Source organism: Vicugna pacos, chromosome 32 (assembly GCF_048564905.1).
Source record: "Vicugna pacos chromosome 32, VicPac4, whole genome shotgun sequence".
Taxonomy (NCBI): domain Eukaryota; kingdom Metazoa; phylum Chordata; class Mammalia; order Artiodactyla; family Camelidae; genus Vicugna; species Vicugna pacos.
The window spans coordinates 24870042-24891396 of record NC_133018.1 but is presented as its reverse complement, the minus strand read 5'-3'; the positions used below and the strand labels follow the sequence as shown (position 1 = coordinate 24891396).

At 63.0% G+C, this 21355-nt stretch overlaps 1 protein-coding gene across 13 annotated transcripts in view; it reads right to left on the bottom strand.

Moving 5' to 3' along the window:
• FBRSL1 (fibrosin like 1) overlaps positions 1-20160 on the bottom strand; it is an 82121-nt gene extending 61961 nt beyond the window's left edge. For 3 of the 13 annotated variants that reach the window (XM_072953508.1, XM_072953502.1, XM_072953504.1), the window contains exons 1-2: positions 19587-20155; positions 4013-4213 (exon numbers count right to left, since the gene is read on the bottom strand). In XM_072953508.1, coding sequence (XP_072809609.1) covers positions 4013-4213; positions 19587-19865 — 480 coding nt within the window. In that variant the 5' untranslated portion in view covers positions 19866-20155. Of the gene's footprint in view, positions 1-540; positions 3146-4012; positions 4214-19586 lie in introns of those variants that run through there. The other 10 variants (XM_072953514.1, XM_072953506.1, XM_072953513.1 and 7 more) reach the window with 6 other exon arrangements.
• Positions 20161-21355: the final 1195 nt, after the last annotated feature.

Here is a 21355-nt window from a genome sequence, read left to right as displayed (position 1 = left end):
GCAGAAAGGCCTTGGAAGGCAGTGGCTACGCTGTGCAGGCCTGGCCCGCCTGTGACCAACCCAGACATGAGCACGCACGGGGCCCACGGGGCACAGGTGCCCACACTGCCCCTCAGGTGGGGAGGATTCCAGGGGAGTGGGAAGGAGGGGCGCCTGAAGCCTCACCATCCTCAGGGCATGACAAGGGGACAGTGGGAACTCGAGGGGTCAATGACAAGACCTCAGAGGCACCTTCAGGGGCATCTAGGAAAAAATCCCTTCCCGAGCGAGGGCTCCGAGAAACAGGATGGGAGGAGCCAGCCCAGCAAGGGGGCTGCCAGGGTGGCCTGGAGGGCAATCATGGCACGCTGGAATCCCCCCAAGCTGCATAATGCAGCAAGCTGTGTCCAGGCTGCACGCCCCCCTCCCTGGGCCGTTCTCCTGCGGCTCAGCCAGGACGTCACGAGCGAGAGGCAAGCACAGATGTGCAGAGAACCACCTGTCGGAATAAACCATTTCCCGCACGGCACATGCTTGTCTGTTAAATTACAAACACTGATGCTGTTATAAAAATAATGGCACAGCACTTTTTATTTCCTTTAATCAGAAAAATAAGCCCCACGTTTCTGGGAGGGAGACCTTGGGGCCCTGCTCTGGGTGCCAGGCTACGGGGCAGACACCACGTCTGGCTCGTCAGGACCCCGGGAGGCCAGGGAGGAAGGCCTGGACCCAGAAACAGAGGGGCCCCTCTGTGGCCTCCACGAACCGGGCCAGTACCGGAGGTGGCTGTCATGGCTCCGTGAGACTAGGCGCACAAAGCGCTGACTGGGAGCCTGGCCAGGGCGCCCCCTGTGGCCGGTGCTGCTTGCCCACCACGTGCCCGGGGCTCCAGGAGCACTGGTGTGGGGCTGCCCTGAGTCAGAGGCCTGGGGCGAGGGATGGGTGACCTTGAGCACAGGTGTGAGGTGGGTGGGGCAGAGAAAGCCCTGCAGTGCGGGGTGTGTCCCAACAGGGGACATCATAGGGGGCCAGCAGTGGGAAAGCTGTAGGAAGGGGACATTCTGAGAATGGCCTCGGGTCCTGCAGGCTCTCTTGGTCCAAAGCTAGGGGGGACGTGAGACTCTGCCCCCCACTTCAGCGCTCAGCCTCTGGGGTGGAGGCAGAGTCCTGAGGGAGACCCTCCTCGTCACCAGCAGTTCAGACTCAACCACAGACGGCCCTAAGCGCCCCTCACGCCCCCTCCCCCGCCACAGGGCCCTGGAGGTGGACACACATCACCCTCTGCCTGAGGGAAGGTAAGCGGGACCTGAGGCCCCGCTCCAGCTGTGCCTACATCCTGCCGGTGGGGGACTGAGTAGGGCCCAAGGAGGGCAAGGCTCCCCTCCAACGTACACGCACACACTCCAGACCACATGCCACATACGTTCACACACAAACTCGCACTCAGCGCAGCTGGGACAGGTGTACGTGGGCACCTCAGAGGCACAGAGAGATGCTGAGGGCCCCCCCAAGTCTGAGCCTCAGGGGGTGGCTGTGTCCCCTCTCCCCGGGGCATGCGCGTCACAAAGCAGTGGGCACGGCGGGGGTGCCGTGGCGGGGAGGTGGGAAGCCGCTGCGGGTCCTCTCCTCTCTTCCTGGCGTGGGCAGGCCTCAGCTTGGTGGCAGCCCTGCAGGGGGCTCCTGCCTCTGCTGAGCCTCAGCTTCCAACTGCCAACAGCCCGGCCTGCTTGGAGAAGGCCTCCGGCCAGTCTGACAGCGCATCTCAGGTGGCAGGGTGAGGGGCCTCGGCCCCGCCCTGCACAGCCACACCTGCGGTGGTCTGCCAAAATGGGTGTCAGGCTCCGGGGCTCACAGACGGGGCCTGGCGGGCCACTGCAGGGGCAGAGGATCGAGTCCGTCGTGACCTCAGGGGCCGGCAGGGTTGGCCCAGGGCCAAGAGTGAGAGCTGGGGCTGATGGGCCCGAACCAGGTCCAGCAGGGACTGCCGTGGCGGGCTTGGGGGCCCCAGGAGAGGCCTGCGGGGTGGGGCTGGCCGGCCCAGGAGTGACGGGCGCTCGGGTATGGGGAGTAATGGCTGGGGCTTGCAGGGCTGGCTTGGGCCAAGAAGTGACCGCAGGGGCTGGCAGGGCTGTTTCGGGCCCATAAGTGGCCGCTTTCGTCGGCACGGCTGCTCTGGGCCCAGGAGTGGCCGCTTGGGTGGGTGAGGCTGTTCTGGGTCCATGAGTGGCCGCTTTTGTTGGCACGGCTGTCCGGGGCCCAGCAGCGAAGACTTGGTGGGGCCAGGCTGCTCTGGGGCTTCAACTAATTGCTGGGGCTGACTGAGGCCCAGCAGCGACCGCCGAGGGCGGCTGGGCTGGCCCAGGAGGGACCTTCGGGGTTGGCCCAGGGCTAGGGATGCTCGCCGGGGGCAGCAGCACTGGCCTGAGAGTGAGCTGGTGGGCCGGCGACGTGGACGCAGCATGAGGAGTGACTGTGGGGGCTGGCACCGCTGGCACTGGGCTAGCAGTGACCGAAGGGGCCGGTACCGCTGCCCCGAGGATGCCCTGCTGGGCTGGCTGCGGAGACGTGGGGCCATCCACGATCGCGTGGGCCAGTAGCGGTGCCAGAGGGCCAGCAGGGACCGACACAGGTGGCACGGGGCCAGGATGGACCGCAGGGGCCGGCAGCGGTGCCATGGGGCCAGGATAGACCGCAGGGGCCGACAGAGGTGACAGGGGGCCAGGATGGACCGCAGGGGCCGGCAGCGCTGCCACGGGGCCAGGAGGGAGCGCAGGCGCCGGCAACGCTGCCTGGGGGCTAGCAGTGCCCAACGTGGCTGGTGGGGCTGAGCCAGGAGTGACCGCTGGGGCCGGCAGTGCTGATCTGGGGCTGGAAGCAGCTGCTGGGGCCGGCATGGCTGACCTGGGCCCAGAAGTGACCGCCGGGGCTGGCAGGGCCGTCTTGGGCCTGGAAGTGACCGCTGGGGCCAGCTGCGCTGACCCGAGAGTGGCCGCTGGGGCTGGCAGGGCTGCCCAGGGTCCGGGAGAGCCCCACAGGGCTGGCAGCGCTGACACGGGGCTGGGAGTGACCCCTGGGGCTGGCTGGGCTGGAGCTGCTGCTGGTGCTGGGCCGGGCTGTTCTGGTCCCAGTGGTTGGCTGGGAGCGGCCCCCCTTCTGGGGAGCACACCTGCATGGAAGAAAGAGCACGTGTCCACCTGGGCAGGTGTGCCTGCAGACCCCCCATCCAGCCCAGGTCCCTGAGACATGCTGCCCCCTCACCAGCCTTCCAATCCCCAAGGGAGTTGAAAGTGGAGTGTGAAACACCAAGAAAACCCATCTCTGAAAAGAAGGCGCAAACCAGTGAGTCCCTGAAGAGGAGAGCAGCTGCAGTGCTGAGCCGACACCTAGGACAGAACCCTGCACTCGGGGAGAGAACCCCTGACCCGTCTCCCAGCCCCATCCCAGCAAGGACAGCCCCTCCCCCTGAGGGCTCACCCCCAGCAGCTGCAGAGGAAGGCCCCGGGGCAGGGCTGCTCCTTGCACCTGGACCACCAACCACAAGTGACATGACTCCCTCCCCGTCTCGCAGACACACTGCATTTCACTTAAGTTTAGCAGATGGAGAGCACTTAGCAATGAGCCTGGTCCCCACGCATTACAGACACGCTGGACACCCTGTAGTCGGCGGAGCCTGACAGACGCAATGGGGAAACGGGGCCAGCCTATCAGCAAGTGCATCCTCCCGCCCCGCCTCAGCTGAGCACCCCTACCCCCAACCCCTGGGTTCCTGGCCCGGTTTGGCCTCTCCCTGGCTGTGACCCACCTGGGGCAGGTCTCCTGCCTCTGCTCAGGACCCGAACTTCCAGCGGGCGGCTGCCCCGGGCCCCAGTCCACGTGTGCCCCATACCCCACACCCGACAACGATGGAGCACGTTGCCAGGGAGGCCCAGATGCCGATGGGTGGTGTCCAGGTGCTGGTGTGGTCTCGAGGCCACCCGGGGGAAGGAGGGCACAGAGCCCTTGGTTCTGAGCAGGGGCAGGGCCCAGGGCTCACCTGCTTGGCAGGCTGCAGCGGGACCTTCTTCTTCCCTGGGTCGCAGGTGGGCTCCAGGTCCTGCTCAGGGCTGCCCGCCTCCAGGGGCCGCCCATTCTCACTTGGCTCTGCAGACGGGCAGTTTTCTGACTCACGGGGCTTCTTGACGAGGCGACGTTCCCATTTCTCCTTCCGCTCATGTGGCTTCAGGGCCATGTCTTTCTGTGGGGTGAGAAAGGACAAAGCTGGTTAATCGGCAGTGACCCACGATTCTACGTGTTACCCCACCAGGGACACCGTGTGAGACTGTGTGGTGCTGAGCGGGGACCTGGGCAGTGACAGCACACACCTGGAGGTGCCGGCCCCCACCCTACCCTGCCCTGAGTGGGCTCGCAAGCTGACACTCATACCTTGGGAAGGAGCCTCCCACCCTGGGGGGGCTCCATCTGAGGGAGGATGAAAGGAGATGGACGGATGGGTAGGGGGCAGATGGGTCAGATATGTGTGGGCCTGTCAGGACTGGGGGTCTGGGGAGGGGGAGTGAGTTTCCCAGCCGGTAATGGAGGGCCCTGATCTGGGCCCAGCATGAGGCCTCGCCCAAGCTCAGCAGGAAGCAGGTGCTGAGACTGGCAGCTGTGCTAGCCTTAGTGAGGGAAGGCTCTTCCTGGGGGGTGCCCCTTGGATTCCTGGGCAGAGGGCCACCACCACAGTAGCTGGCCACAGGCAGACACGCTGCAGCTCCAGTCGCCCATCCCCTGGTCCTGAGCCACCCAAGGGCTTACTCAGCAGCCCAGCTCCACGCAGCAGGGCATCCTGATGCCACGGAAGCCTGTCTTGGGAAAGCAGGCCCCATCTCAGCCAGCTCTCGTCCCTAGAACAGGGACCTGTGCCTGCCTGCATGGCTGCACCCAGTGCCTCGAGCAGGGCCTGAGACACGGCGGGTGTTCAGTAAGCACGTGCTACACTGATACCGACAACGGAGCGTGGTCTCCCCTGCCCCCAGCCAGGCCTGCGCACTTGCACGGCTCCTACTATGCAGAGGTGGTCCTGGACCCACGCCCATCTGCAGCCCCACCAATGTGCCCAGAGCCCAAGAGGGCCTGGTATTTTCTGCTGGTGAGCAGGTGAGGTGGCACCCCTCCCAGCTACACTGGGCTGCTGAACAGAGAGGTAAGGGAATACCAACAAGCGACCCACAAGATTCTGAAAGCATTTGCCCAAGGAGGTGGGGAGGCCAGCCTAAATGAGGGCAGTGGTGACATATCCCAGGTGCTACCCCACATTCCAGGTGCCACCCTCACGGCCGCACAGGAAATGCTCCTCAGTGACAGCCCCATGGTCCCACAGGAAGTGCCCCTCGGTGTGGAAGCTCCCACGACTGCCCCGCCACGTGTGACCAGCAGCCTGGTCTGGGAGCAGTCATGGGCACGGTAGGCTTGTGGCTGCCCATGGCGGCAGGAGGTTCCTCCCGTCTCCCGGACTGACTGCCCAAGGAGGGGCCCAAAGCCATGGTCACACAGATCCGGGGCTCACTGCAGGATCTGAGGAGGGACAGGCCCTCCAGAGCCTCTCAAGAGGGGGCATACAGCAGCCTTTGACCTCTGACCCCACACTAAGGGTTGGTGTGCCAGTAGGGTTGGGGGCTCCTAAAAGTCAGCTGAGCCATGAGGCCACAAGCATGGTGCTTGTTCTGGAAAGTCTATGAGGTCAGAAGCACTCCCTATCGGAAGCGGCCCTACCAGCCTGGAACTCGGGTCCCAGCTGATGACCTGCCTGGCCCACACACGTGGGTCTGCCCAAAGTTCCACAGGCTTCTGCCTGAGCAACTTCCCAGTCGCAGGATAGCCACTGTGAGCTATCAGACCGGAGGGACACCCCAGGCCACCTGCGTTTCTGTGGCCTCCTCTAGAGCCCTGGTCAGATGTCCTCACCAATCCCGAACCTCTCAGAGCACCAGCTCATCTCAGCCCGAGGGGACCACTCTCCCCTCGTGCCCTGACGACGGAGCCCCCGCTGACCCCAGGACTTCCCAGCGCCTGCCCTGTTCACGGGCATCAGGTCATTCCCTTTAACTGGCAGCGAGCGCCAACCGTGTGCAAGCTCGCCTCCAGGTAGCTATAACTAGCTCAGGAGGGAGCCTGCCCAAAAGGCAAGTTGTCACAACACACAAACAGGTGGGAAGGTAACATAGGGAGGAAGCAGAAGGGAAGGAGCCGCTTCAGAGAGCGTGGGGAGGACCCTCGGTCAGAGCCTGGGGAGCCTCCCACTGGGAGCAGCTGGTGCAAAGTCCCTGAGGCGGCGAGGAGCTCCACTCTCCCTCTCTGGTGCCCATCTCCCAGGGACAGGGATGCTAGAGGGAGGCTCCATCGGTCAGCAGCTGGCCGAGCACACGGCACAGGCCTCCCTGGGGAAGAAAATGGATGCTGTCCCTCCAGCGACAAAGTACTGGTGAAGACAGGAACTGACTCCCCACCGCAGGGTACTTAATAACTACTGACTGCTGGTGCCCCCCCGACACAAGTGCTGTCCCCCCTCAGAGACAGAGTCCAAGGGCCCGAGATGTCCAGCGCTATTCCTGGTCACCCAGCCTGCGAGGATCTCATTGCTCACAGGCTGTTCTCACACAGGCCCCCGGGAGCAGTGAGGCCCCCAGAGCCCTGACCTGACAGGCCCCCTGGGCCTCTCTGACCTTCCAACTGCCACAGAAGGCGGCCAATTAGCTCTCCCCAGCTTCCCACTTCCTTCTGGAAAAAGTAAGCATGCTGCCACTGGGTGACCTGACCCAGCGACACACACGTCCCGAGTCACTGTGGCTTAGCCCCACTTTTGCAGGGGAGCCACTCACTCTGTGCGAAGGAGCCACTCAGGGCCTTCCTAGGCTGTCCGAGGCCACTTCTTACCTACCTGGCTAATGTCACAGAAACCGCTTCTAGCCTGGGGGATGATCTTGGAGCTCTCATGTCTGAGCCCTGGAAAGGGAACAGGGCTGTCTGTGGTGTGTCTGATTAGAAGTCTGAGCAAACACACGGAACGTGTTACCATTTCCACTACTGACTATGAAACACGGGGACACCTGGCTGGGCTGGGATCTGTCTTTCTTACAAGCATCTGTGAGCAAAGACGACAAAGGGGCAGACGCGCAGCAAAGCAGGCCTGGTGACTTTTGTGGTGGGGGCTGCACAGGGCCCACCTCTGCCCCTCCACAGGTTCTAGAAAGGCCTCAGGAAAACTCCAGGCTATCTCTCCAGACACATCCAGCCACTGTGCTGTTCACGTGGCAAAAAGGACGCACTTGTCAACCACAAATTGTTCTAGTTCATCATATTTTCTGTAGACCCGAGTCCAACATTCTGGTGTTTAACAACTAGGCTGTCAGAATCCTTGAACCATCAGTGCCTGGGCCTCTTCCCCAGCCTGGACTCAGTCCAGCTCCATCCTGGCCACAGCCCATGGTGTCAGGTAGGGCCCAGGGAAGGAACTCCTGCACCTAGAAGGAGGGGAGCGGGAAAGCTGCCGGCGCTGGCCAGGCCAAGGGTGAGCCAGTGTGCAGCAGGCGTGGGCCTTGTGCAGACCGAGGGGACAGCGAGACCACAGGCTCTCTCCTCCCGGCTTTCCCGGGCAGGGGCCTCCTGCAGTGCACATCCTGCCTGAAGGTTGGAGAGGATGAACTAAGCCGACGGCCCCGCCAGTTCCCTCTCCTGGAAGGAAAACCACCATCTCAACAGGACCTCTCCACAGCAGGGCGCACAGGGTCCAGGAGCAGCGGCTCCCACTGAGCCACTGCCCTGAGCATGACCCAAGGTCCCTGGGCTTCAGGGCACAGATCCTGTGCGTCTGTCCCACGGGCCCGCGGTCACAGGGGCAGGCACCTGTTCCACAGCACACAGCTGGGGAGCACGAGCTGCCCTCCGCCCATGATGCCACTCCTGCAGGGTGTGTCTGGGCCCTTTCTGGAGGCTCACCTGCGCTCGGGCACACGCAGTGCCACAGTTCTGCCCCCACTGAGCCTGTGCTGGGAGTGCTGGCCCTGCCCAGCCTCAGTTGCCTCATCTGTAGACTGGGGCTGCAGCTGCGCCCAGGCTGGGGTGAGGCTCCCAGTGATGCTGAGCCCAACAACGACCGCCACACCAAGGGCCCCAGGGAGTGCTGTGCCCAGAAGTTGAAATCAGAGCTACAGATCAGAGAGCCTATGGGGAGACCCACAGGGAGGAGTGAGGCTGCGGTGTGTGGAGGTGAGCCCACCAATTTGGGTGATACAAGTGTTCCACTGTACAAATGGGGAAACCAAGGCACTGCCGAGGCTACAATGATTCAGGGTGAGCTGGGAGGCACTCCAGCAGTCTGGGGTCGGTCTGGGGTCTGGGGTCTAGGGTCTAGGGTCATGTCTACTGGCACCCCAGACCCTCTAGCCAGCCCCGGGGGTGGCCAGCTCCTGCTGTCACCAGAGTGTCTGCCTCCAAGTGAGGAGACCTGAAGAGGGGTCCAGGCAGGGCCTCGGTCAGCAGAGCCTGAGCCAACCCCTCCCCCGCACAGACCTACCTGTGCAACCCACCTGGGTCAGTGCACACCTGTGAGCACACAGACACGGGCAGATGTGCCCATGCCCGCGTGCAGGGAACCTACAGAGCAGGCACTGCCAAGCACAGCAGTGCACAACCCCTCGTAGCCTGAGGCAGTCACCCCACAGTGAAGCCCCCAGCACCCCTGGCAGTGGCCAAGCCCTTGAACCCTCCCTGGACCACGGGGGCGGGGTGCGAGCTGTTGTGAAATCACAGGTTAGATTTTCCTGCAGTGATTTCACACGACTACTTTCAGCTCTCCTAAACATTATTACTACACAGCACCAGTGTAGTCTCCAACTGCATCAGCGAACTGACCGGGGAGAGAGAAAAGTAACTACAGCTGACACGCGCAGATTAGGAATGAGTCCCCTCACTGGGGGCTGAGGCTCCTTGTCCCCACACGGACCAGGCTCCTCCAGGCCCCCAGGCCCTGTAGGCAAAGGCATGGCCACACCCCTCCAGCCAGGTGGGAGCCCCCTGCTCCAGGAAGCGCACTGGGGCCTGCTTCCTGATACCTGGGCCCCAGCCCCACAGAGCCCACCTCTTGTCACCAAACACGGGCAACCCTGTCACTGGCCCCATCAGGAGGAGAGGAAAGCCCGGCCCCAGGGGACCACCCACCTGAGCCCTCACCGCAGCCCTTGGCCCCACCTGCCCCTCAACCTCCCGCCCTGTGTGGGAGGGAGGTCCTGGTGGGTGACAGCTGCCTCCCAGTGAGGCGCCAGAAGGCTGTGGGCAGCTGCGGTAGCCTGAGTCTCAGAAGCTCCTGGACCTGAGGGCCCCAGCAGCCCTCCGGGATCTGCGGCTCGGCACCAGCTCTCCATGGCTCCAGAAGTGCAGGCTGAACCCTACCACGTCTAGTCGGAGTGCGGCCCCACCCCTTCTACCTTCAGAGCCTCCCTCACAGCTCGCCTGGCAGCCTGTCACCCCCCAGCCTGGACACCCTTCAGAACACGTCTGCCTGGGGCTCGGCTCGGCTCTGCCCTCTGCCCTGGCAGCCACGTGGTTCACTTCCCGTCACCTGCGAGTTTGGCTCAAACCTCCCCGCAACCCAGAGTCCTGCCCCACCTTCCCCACTCATCGCCTGGATTACTCAGCCGTGGTTTGCACCATGGGGCAGACCACACGTCCTTCCCTGTGTTCAGGGGAGCGCATGGTTTAGCGCAGAGTCACTCCTCAAGAGGGACCCCCTCCCCTTCCGTCTTGGCCAAACAAGAGTGGCTTCTGCACCGCCTACCAGCAACTGGTGACCCCACCTTCAAGCGGCCAAGTCTCCCTGTCTGCCTGGGACTGAGAGGGCTTCTGGGGTGTGGGGCTTCAGTGCTAAAACAGGGGAAGCCCCAGAAAAACCAAGGAGGCCCCATGAACCACCCAAACAGTGCCTTCCTCCAAGCAGACAGCCTCTGCCCTTCCCTGCCCACAGTGTCCTGCAGGCCAGGATGGAGCGGGTGGGAAGGTCCCTCTGCCTGGCCCAACCCCCATCCTGGGGCACCTCCAATACCTGCCTCTGACCTCTCTCGGGTCAAACGCTGAACTGGAAGCTGGCTGGGCTGCCTCCACCCTGGTATGGGGCCCAGGTCCAGTCGCCCCCTCCAGCTACACTGTTGGGACAGGACTGTCCTCCCTGTCCCGTCTCCCTCCTAAGTTCATACTCACACCACACAGGCACTGCTCCCCACCTTCTCCCCAACCCCACTGCCAGTCTGCCAACTCCCAGGCGAGGCATCCCCACCTGAGAGGCCCCTCATTCCCTGGCCCAGCACCGTCCACCATGGCCGCTAAAGTGTCACACTGCCTCCAAGGATGGTCTCCCGAAGGCCTCACTGACCTCAGCCGCTCCAAAAGCTTCTGGACCCTGCTTGTTGTATCCTGGCCCCTCTGGGTCAGTCCTCTGTTGGCTCACTGCACTTGTCCTCAGTACCCTGTCCCTGAGTCCCTGCCCACAGTGCGCTCTGGGCACCCAACACCTGGTGAGGCCAGCATGGCTGGAGGGCAGATGGTCTAAGACCCAGGAGTCAGGCGGGCAGCCACAGGGCAGCCCCAGCAGGATGCCTGCAGCCTCTGTCAGCACTGCGGCTGCTTCCTGAGCGCTGGGCCCCCAGTCCGCAGGCGGGGAGGCCCCTCCCGGGGTTAAGCCCCCTCCCGGGCCCTGTGAAGACACCCACTCCTTCACAAGTCCGCTGAGCCCCCGCTGTGTGCTGTTGCGACAGCGAAGAGTCACCTGGAAAGAAGACAGACCTGCCCCGTGGCTGCCTGAGCTGCCCTCTGATCAACATTCAGCTGGGACTTAATGTTCACAACCACTGTCCCGACAATTATGTTCTGAAGTCAGTCTCTGTCCAGGGCCCTCTTAGCCTGTGACACCGGGGGAGGACTCCGAGCACCGAGCCCAGAGGCTCCGACCGCCAGCCCCTGCACACCCAGACGGTGCATCCCGTGCTCGCCCACAGGTGCCCAAGCAGGTCTCAGGCTCGCTCCCCGGGAGCTCCCCCTCCGTGCCCCGAACCTGCACAGCTGCTGCCAGCCAGCCCGCCTGGCCCACCTCGGGAGGGGGAGCAGCCTAGGCAGGCCAGGAGCCAGAGCAGCCACCGCCGAAGCATCTCGTGCCTGCCTTCTGTCCGGGGTGGGGGACAAAGAGAAACAAACTACAGGGTCAGCTCAGAGGAGGGCCTCAGAGAGGAGACAGGAGGACGTGAGGCAGCCCAGCAGGCACTTGCATCTCGTCACCCCCTGGATGAGGAAACAGTCCCAGAGCAGGACAGGGCAACCTGGGGCCACGTGTGAGGAGGAGGAGACGCTCTCTAGCCTCACTGGCCGCCTCAGCTGGCCGGGAGGGCCTGGGAGACGGCAAGAGCCAGGGGCAGAGGCCCGAGGCAGGTGGTCCAGGGGCGGGGCCTGAGGTGAGGAGATGGGCTGGGCCAGGTCTCCAGGGCAACACGAGTTCTTCCGCAGATGACAGAAAGGGGACCCTTGGGGGATCTGGGCCAGGCAGAGATGTGATCTCAGGGGCCAGGGGCCCCTGGTGTTACCCAGCAGACGAGTCTAGGCGTGCTTCTGTCTGACAAATCCTCACTGGGGCTGAGGGCAGGCCATGCAGGACGTGGGAAAAGCACTGGCCAGGGCCCTGCCAGGGTCTGAAGACCAGCACGTGGGGCTGGGGTCGGAGGGACAGCTGTGATGTGTGACGTCAGGTAAGTGACAAGGCCACGGCCGGCTCCCAAGGGTTCCTGTGGGGACTCTGGCTCTTCCTGAGGCAGGAGTCTTGGGGTCACATGAGCATGAACACCCCACAATCCAAGGCTGGAGAGTGTATCTGCAGGGAGGGCAGCAGCTGCCAGGCACCCCACATGGCACAACATGTCAGGTTGGGGGTGATCAGTGGGCCGGGGCTCCCATGGGAGCTGGTCTGGATGTCCCACCAGGAACCTGCCAGCCCAGCAAGGATCAGGGTCCATGGGGCCAACTCCTGACGCAGTGTGAAACTGTGAGGCCCCTTCCAAGGACAGAAAGGCAGAGCGGCCACACATGGGCCCTAGACTAGAGCGGTGAAGCCCACGCTGGACGGGCAGGAGCCCTGCTGCTCTCAGGTCGCATGGCCTCCAATCCGCAACCCCTCAAGGCGCAGCGAAGACCCCCGCCCCAGACCTGCTCTGGGTTCCAATCCTGCTCTGCTACTTGCCAGCCATGTGACTTAACCCCCATGCCTTAGTTCTCTCGTCTACACGATGGGGACAGCAAGCACCTGCTGCAGGGGCTGCTAGGAGGATGAAGCAAGTGGAGACTCTGACTGCCATCGTTCCTGCTTCCCATGACCTTCAGCATCTACGCAGATCACGTGTGTGGGTGGCGGCCCCCTGACAAGGCCACGCCTGTGCCTCACAAGGATGCTCCCCGCCACGCCTGCTGACGCTAGGCTCTTACCAGAGAACCCTCCCTTGTCTGGGGCCCACAGGCACCTGTAGCCGGGTCAGTGTGTGCAACTCCACGCCTGCGGCCTGTGCAGAGTCCAGAAGGCAGTGACCATCCCGAATGGCTGCTCCCAGCAAGAAGTAGAGGCGGGCAGTCCCTCCCCATGTAGACACACTCACAGCCCCCTGCGTCACCCCTACCACATGCGCGTACTAACAGCCGGGCTGGCGTCAGGGGCCCAATCAGCCCTCCCTCCGTGTGCACGCAGAGTCCTGGTGAGCTGCATGATGTGGGGAACTCGGGTGAGTTTTCTTCCCAGAACTACTGGGGCAAACCAGGGCACTGGAAGGTTCTCCACTCCAAACTGGAGCCAAACACATCTGCCCCGAGTCCCCAGAGCACTTGACTGCATGGAGGTTTCAGATTCCAGCTCCCAACAGAGAAAGTGCCTCAGGTGACCTCAGTGACACCCAACGCCCCCACCCAGCCGCCCCTCCGCCAGTGGCCTCACTGACCTTCCCCAGACATCTCAACCCGAAAGCCCCACCTGGCCCCGGCCCCTCCCCAGAACCTGCCAGTTGTCTCCTCTCAGTCTCCGGCCCATCTAGTTACCGTCTGCCTCCTTTGCCTGGAGCAAAGCCCGCAGCTGGCAGAGGCCAGGCACACAGCTGTGCTCAGCACGGCTCAGGGAGTCAGGGAGGGAGCATGGGTCAGAGCCTCCCTGCCGGCCAGGGCTCCACTCGAGCCTGGCGTGGCCTGCCCTGGGGCTACTGCTGCCTAAGCCCCGAGGTGTGAGAGCTAAGAGACCCTCCCTAGCAACAGCCCTGGCTGGAGGAGGGAGGCCACGGCTGTTATGCAACCCCTGGTGTTGAAAACCTGACTGGGAGGTGGCCCAGCTGCCCGGAGGCCCTGTGAAGACTGCACCTGGGGACATGTCCTCAGGCCAGCACGCACGCCAGTCACCGAAGATGGGCAGGAAGGGGCTCTCAGCAGAGGAGGTGGAGCAGGCAACACGGCCTGGGCAGCGTGGGCTCGGCCCAGACCTGTAACCCTGCCCTAGGCGAGCAGCAGAGGCCCACACCCGGGTCTGTCCGTCGGCAGACGGCTGACTGACCCCCACCTCCTGGGGCTCCGCACACTGCACGTGAGCCAAACGGGTCAGGGCCAGGACGGTGGTGGCTCCCAGCAGGTGTCTCGCTCAGTCACTGTGTGCCATTGTTGTCACCCTAGCTGCCCCCAGCTCACAGTGATCCCCGTGCCCATGGTGGGAGTGGTTGCTAGACTCCAGCATCCTTTCTCCAGAAGTCGACCACTGCCCACCGGCACAGAATGTGATGGGACGGCGCCCAGAGCCTTAACACCTGCCAGCACACAGGTGCCCTTCTCAGCACCTCCCGTCCCAGGCAGCCCTGCTCTGGGGGGGCCGGCTGACCCGGCTTCCAGCCCGCTGGTCCCATGGTTCCCTGACTCACTACCTGGACCCAGATAGGTCCTGGGCGCATGGACACGCGTGGGGCTTCACACACGTACCCAGGCACAGCCCCACCAGACAGACGCCCGTGTGTGCACACACGCATACAAGTATCTGGGACGCGGACCCACCCCTCCACCCCCACAGCGCGCGCGCGCACACACACACACACACTGTGGACCCCAACTCTGCCCAGAAACTCAGCAGGGGCAGAGGGAAGATGGGCTGCCGCATGCTACAGGGGTGCCCCCACAGCCCACGCTGCCCCTCCTGGGCAAATTCAACTTGTGGGAAGACGGGGACCATGCTGCTACACCTCCCCTGGCTCCCCTCAAGCACAGCACAGCCTCCAGGTGCTCAGTGGAGGTGAAAGTGGGGAGACAGACGGTTTGCCACCCTCACTGTCCTCAGCCCCACAGGCCTTCACAGGGGCCAGGGCACAGTATGGGCAGGACACAAACAGGCCCAGACGCCACAGTGCTGTGCAGCCTTGGGGGAGCCCAGGAGATGGCCCCGCCCCCTACATGGGGCTCAAGGCCCTCACCTGTGCTCAAGGGTGGGTGAGGGTGATGAGCTGGCCAGCAGAGACAGAGGCACTGCCCACCAGGACTGAGGCTGCCTCCACTGCTGTGTTCGCCTGGGCCCTTCCTCCCATGAGGAGCCTGTGGGGATTGTGGGTGACGCGGCGGACCCCTCCCAGCCCGCGTGCAGCTGCAGGCTCTGCAGACTGACGTCTATACCCGCGGTGTTCAGAGATGGCCCTTCCCCAGAGGTCAGGCAGCCGGCCCAGGGCCACAACATCGCTCCTACAGCCCAGGAAAAGGCTACCCCTTCAGATGTTGCACAGGACCACCCTTGCTCAAGCTCTGATTCTCCACAAAGAGCATCCGAAAAATGCAGCCCAAGTCCAGGTGCAGACTGGTCCTGAGGTGGGCAGATCTCGGGCAAGGACTTCACCACCCGGGGCCTCGGTTTCCTCGTCTACAAGGTGGACGTGTGAGGACGGGGAGTCCTCCAGACATGCCCTGAGCAGCTGTTGTCACCGCTGTGCCCACAGTGCTTGGCTCCCGGACAACGAGGCGCTAACCCACAACAGGAGACAGTAGCAGTGCGGGGGCAGGCTGCGCCCAGAGCCCTCCCACCCTGCAAGTAGCAAATCTCCTGCTGCCTTAGGGTGGCAGATGCTCACGTGGACCAAGGGGGCTGTGCGATGGCTTTCCAATCACTGGCTGGAAGGGTCCCCTCTGGAGGGAGCAGTGCCCCCCACCCCAAGCTGTGGGCCTTTGTGGGGCAAGATGGAGCAGCCTAACACTGTCCTAGGCAGTTTCCAGTCTCAGTACCACACTGCCAGCCTGTGCCTGCACTTTCTTTCTCTGGGGCTCAGGTTCCCCATGTGAAGAGCAGAAGGTAGCCTGGAGGAGGTGCTGTGGCCTGGAGGCTTCTCCTCACCCAGCCTAGTCATGTGCGTGGTCTCAGCCCTGTTCTCCCTCTGTCAGGGGGCTGGGCTGTGTACGTGGACCCCCAGACAAACCGACAGCATGAGCTTCCTTCTATCCATGGGCCAGTGGAGCTACACCCAGGTCCCCACACTCTGGGCCCTGAGCACCCAGAGCCAGCACAGATCACGTGCTCCCTACTCCTGAAGGATGTGGAATCCTGCCTGCAGAGACGCCACCAGTCCTGAGCCTACTGGATGTGACCCAGGGTCGGGGGAGTCTTGGCTCCCTTCACAGACCACCCCATCCACCATGGGACCATGTCCAGAGCTAAACCCGCCCCTCAGCTGCAGTCAGCGGGTTTGAGGCGCATATCCCAAGCTGGGAAGAGCTCCGTTATTTTCAGCAGAAATGCAATGCAAGCCGCTGGGCAGCCCTGGACAGCCCTGAAGGCTGGGAGCTGGGCGGCCAGACCAGGACCACCCACCCACCTGCTGATGTGGTGTGTGGGGGGAGGAGCAGGGTTTCTCAGTGAGTCGTTCACATGTGGCTTCAGGTGTACGTTTTGTGGGCTATAAAAGTTAACATATGTTGATCAGAAAGTAGGAAGCAGAATTAGAGAAAGGAAGTCACCTGTGACCACAGCTAAAACTTGGGGTGTTTTCCTTTCCATCTCTGTTCCTGGGTACACACCTCCCAGACATGGGTACAGATGTGGTGAATGATCTTTGCCTTCAACAAAAAAGGAGAGACTGCAAGTCGGTATGGTGACAGCTGTGTAACATGCCCCGGAAACATGCTCACCAAGAGCTGGTGAGAGTAGTTACTGAAGGAGGCTAGTTTGGAGTCGACTTTTTCCAAAATACGCTTTTCCATAGAGCTTGATTCCTCTGAACCAGGTAAAAGTGTTTTACTGTTTGAAAAGCAAACCAACAAGGAATCATACGGATGCCAAACCAGAAGGGTGGTTTCCACTGGGTGCTAGTGGCAAACCCTCTAGACCTGCACAGACAGAGCACTGAGGAGCAAGGGCCGGAGCATTGTGCAGCCAACCCCGAGGGCAACCAAGAGGCACACGTAGGTCTGCCAGGCCTGTCCTAATTCTGCCTGCAAGGTGGATCTCCTGGGACACCCAGGGGCCTGCACAACCTGCCCTGCAGTCCAAGAGTGGCTTTTGTCATAGGGAAGAAGGGCAGATCTAGGTAGAGAACCACAGCGCTGCTCTGGCCTGTCCCCCAAGGGCCTCTCCATCACCTCTGGTCAACACACCAGGAGGCAGAGATGTCACAGGAACCAGAGAGACAGCAAGAGTTGTCCATTGGTCCATGCCAAATGTCCCTGAGAACAGAAAATAGAGCCCCAACACAAGACCCCATCCCACTGCTACCTGCTCACGGCCCCTACCCTGATTAATGGAGAATCAGAAAGCTGATGTGGGACAGGGTTCAGGGGTGTGACCCCGTGCCCAGACTGTGGCCTCTGCACACCCTCAGCTCAGACACTGGACTCCAGCCGTCCAACCCAGGGCTCCAATGGAGACAACTCTATCCCCAGACCTGTTGACACATCCTGAGTCAGGCCACACCTAGGGGCTCTTTCTCAGCTGACAATATCGCCACCACATTACAGAGTGCCTGCTCTGCCCACAGCACTTAACAGAAGTGGCCGGTGACCCTCCCAGCTGCCCCAGAGGCAGGGATCTGTCTCATTGTCCCTCAGGGGCAGACACAGAAAAGCAGCAGTACATGGGGCTGAGAGTGGGGGAGTCTGGCACCTGCCTGGGACATGGTGGGTGGGAGGTCTGCCTGGGGAACAGGGTGGGAGGAGGCCTTCCCAGGGCACAGAGGGCGGGGGGCCTACTGGGGTGTGGGGGGTGGGGAGGACCACATCAGGACAAAGGAGGACTTGAGGGACACTGGCACTCTGCATGGTCCCACCTCCTGACGGGTCTACACTTGACATTTGGTTGTTTATGCTCCCAGGGTGGCAGCTTATGTCCACATGGAGGCCAAGACAGACTCCTGAGGGCCTGGCAGAGATCTGAGACTGGGCAGGCCAAAGCCATGACACTCACGGCGCTGGGCCTCAGAGTCCCTATCTGTGCAGTGGGGACAAGCAGGCTCCAAACAGCGCTGGCCAAGTCCTCGATCGCTGCACGCTAGCCATCGTGAGTTATCTGAACTCTGGGGGAAAACCACTACACTTCAGCAAGAAATGAGGCCAAACAAGCAGGCCGATCTAGAAGTCATGACTTGCCCAGAAGCCCCGTACTTTCCAAGGCAGCAGCCCTCTCCCTGGCTCAGAAGGGCAGAGAAAGGCACACGGAGCGGCCCCAGGGTGATGCGTCTGTGTGAATGCCAAGCAGAAGGGAGGCTCAGTCTCGTCTGGTCTGAGCCTGCAGAAGTCCCCTAAACCCAAAGCTGTATTTTGTGTCCCCTGATACAGGAGAGGTACAGCCAGAGCCACCGCAGGCAGTGAGTGGACCAGGCTCATTTCGCCAGGGCCCGTGAGTGACCTTGGGCGCAGCCGCCCTGAACTTCGGTTTCTCCTCTCACTAGTTCACTCCACAACCATGTCTGGGGCACTAGGACCCCACAGGACACACACACAGACAAGATGCCAGAGCTACTAGTTCTGGTGGGGAGAGCACCTGTTTTGAGTGAGCAAATTACAAGACAGCATGGGAGAGAATGGGAACTGACAGGAAAGAAAGTATATAAAATAACATGGGGAGAAGGACCTGTGGGGGGAAAGGGATGCTGCGTCAGGCCCGAGAGGCTCTCTGAGAGACATCCGTGCTGAGACAGGAAGGTACCAAGTGACCAAGGCAGAGGGAACAGCAAGTATGGAGGCCCTGAGGCATAACCTGAAAGAGGCTGACGGGCTGGTGCCAGAGTCCAGCTGTCAGAGCAGCTGATGGAGCATAGAACCTTGGAGGCTGCAGTTAGGGTTCTTTTTCCCTCCACCTGACAGAGTGGTTACATCTGGAAGGCAGGTGGTGTATCCACTCTTAGAGGCTGCAGGGCAAGACCTGGCTTGTACAAAGGTGGAAAACTCGGCCCTGGGGCCACCCCTCCCCAATAAAGAGCCAAGGCAGGTGCCCCCATACGCCACCAAAGCGCGTCAGCTGAGGACCCCTCGGCCCAGGAGCCATCTCAGGCTTTCCAGATGTGCACAACAGAGGATCCTGGAGCTGTGTGTTAGCACAAGCTCGGACGCAGGTGCCCCACCCTTGTGCACCCATGTGCCCAGACAGAAAGCAGCAAACCTGTCCCTGGGCCACCTCCCCCTGGCTGCAAGCGCCTGACCCTGAGGCTCTCTACAGACCAGGCACCCCCGCCCCCTGGAGAGAGCTCACTGCAGGGATCTGCAGTATGGGGACTTCCCCTCTCCTAGAGCTCAGCCTCTGAGACTGGGGAATCCTAGGTCGCTGGCCTCCAAGCCCCAGGGAAAGGGAAGGGGAGCTGCTAACTGAGCAGTCCCTGGGACCCCAAACCCAGCAGATGCGGGTCCCCCAAAGTAAGTGCTGCATGGGGCCCCTGGAGGGTGGAGGGGTAGGCTGGCTGGCTGAGGCTCACAGGGTTCTGGGGCCTGCCAGTTCTAGGAGACAGCAGCTACCCAACCAGTCCACTTGCCACCTCTGACAGCATTCATTTCCTTCTCCACTCACTTGGGTTCAGGCAAGAAGGGAAGTATTTGCTCAACAAATACAGTCCATGTCAAGTCAACCAGACAAGCAGTATTTTTTTGGCATCCTATTAACCACGCAGCAAACAGTGGTCCCAGAGAGGGAGCTAAAATATGACCGTCCCTCTCCCCATCTGAACAGAGACCTCAGACGGGAGGAGAGGAACAGGAAGAATCCCCTAAGTATCCATTTTATCACCTTCACCTCCAAGTCCAGCAGTGTCCACCTCCCTAGCACATCCCGAACTAAACAGAGTGATATCTTGGCAACAGAAACACAACTGAAAAAAAGGCCGACTGAGTAGCTAGACAGACCCATTGCGGACAGTGCAATTTAGAGATTTTTAAGTCACAGCCTCAAGACACAAACATCCCTGCACCAACCGCAGGCTCCAGGGTCCTTCAAGAGCAACCCGGAAGACACGCGGGGCCCACGCAGCCCGCGGAGCCCTGGGGGGTGGGTGTCCCGATGGCCCGGGGGAGCCCCGCTCGCGACTCTGGCCGCAGCGTGCTCGCGGGGGCCCACCTACCTCCAAGGCCTCCAGCGTGCTGAAGCTGGCGATGGCGAAGCCGTCGATGACCTCCTCCTCCTGCGAGCTGGACTCGCGGCGGCGGCGGCGCGGGGGGCGCGCGGCGGCGGCGCGGGGCGGGGGCGCGCGGGGCAGGCCCGTGTTCTCCTTGCCGGGCCCGGGCTCGGGCTCGTCACCCGACGACGCGCTCTGGTCGCGGGAGTCGCGGGCCGCCTCCCGGCGCCGGCCGCGGTCCCGCTGCGCGCGTGAGCGCCGGCTCTGGCGGACCTTGGCCTCCATGGCGCCCGGTGACCTTGCGGCCGCGCCGTCGGGCTCCCGCTCCGCTGCCGCTGCGCTACGCGGCACCGCCGGGCTCGGTGCAGACCGCGCGGACTCGGGCCCTGGGCGGCGGCGGGTGGCGGGTCGGGCCGGACATGCCGCGCAGGGGGCCTTAGCCCCGGGCCCGGCGCGGCCTGGGCGCCCCGGCGCGGGCGGCCGCGCGCATCGGCGGGGCGGCCGGCGCTCAGCGGCCACCGGCCGCGGCCCCGGGGGCACGCCCCATGCGCGGCTGGCAGCGGGCAGAGGCTGGGCGGAGGCCCGGCGGGCGGGCGGGCGGGGCGCGGACCCGGGCTGAGGCGCCGGGGCTCGTGAGGCGGCGGCGGCAGCGGCGCCCCGAGCGGATAACAACTGACGTACTTCCGCCAGGCGGCGGGCGCCAGAGGAAGTGGGCACTCCAGCAGGGCCGACGCGAGCCCCGCCCCGCCCCGGCCCGGCCCCGCCCCTCACGGTCCCGCCCAGCCACGCTCTGCCCCTGCGGCCTTGCTCCATCGCCCCGCCTCCGGCCCCGCCCCGGCCCCGCCCCTCGGGGAGGGCGCTAGGAGGCCTTGCCCCTTCCCGTCCCTCCGGGTGCACCTGGGCGGGCATCCCCGCACGTGGGAGGTGTGGGAAGCTGGAGCGCTACCCTTTCTTCCCGTTGCGGAGTTGGGGGCGTCTTTGCACCTCCGCAGCCGCGGCCTCATTCCGAAAGAATCTATTTAAAGATCCCATTTAAGGGAGCGCATGAACAGAAAAGTGGGAGGCCCCTCCAGCCATACTAGACATATGGACTGAAGGGGCGCGCTCACCGTCACTCCCAAGCTGGGGGCAGGGGAGCAAGGATGGGGCGTCCTCGTCCCCACCCATGATGGCGGGCTATGCGTGAGGCGTCCTCGCCACCACTCCTAATACGGGGGCAGGAGGTAAGGGTCTTACTCGGCTCGTGAGGGGGGACCGACCACCCCCCCAAGAGTGGAGGTGTGTGAAAGCCATGTGAGGGTTTCACGGCCCCCTCATTACCCTGGACCCCAGTCCAGGGCTTCTTCGCGTGTGCCCTGCTCCCCTACCCCGGGGTCTCCCTGAAGGCTGGTCCTGCCCCTCCGCGGCTCCTGGTGCTCTCCACCGCTCCCTGCTCAGGCAACCCCGACCTCTGAGTTCTAGTCTTGGGGGCAGGAGGGGTGAAGAGGGGGAGTTCTACACGAAGTGCATCTCTTCACCCTCTTCCTGGGTCAAGTTCGCCAGGCTTTATAGTAAGGCAGCGCTCCCAAGACTAGAGCCCGGGACCATGGACTGTGCCCTATGGGGGCCACCTCACCACCCTGGGTGGGCTGCCTGGTTTGCATAGAGACAGTGGCTTGCGCTGCTGGAACCGCTCTCCACTGAAGGCTGCATCAGGGAGGGAACAATGAGAAAGGGCAGCTGGAGAGCTGAAAGCTAGAAATAAGGAGGAACTTCCTCTTTCACCCAGGGGAGAC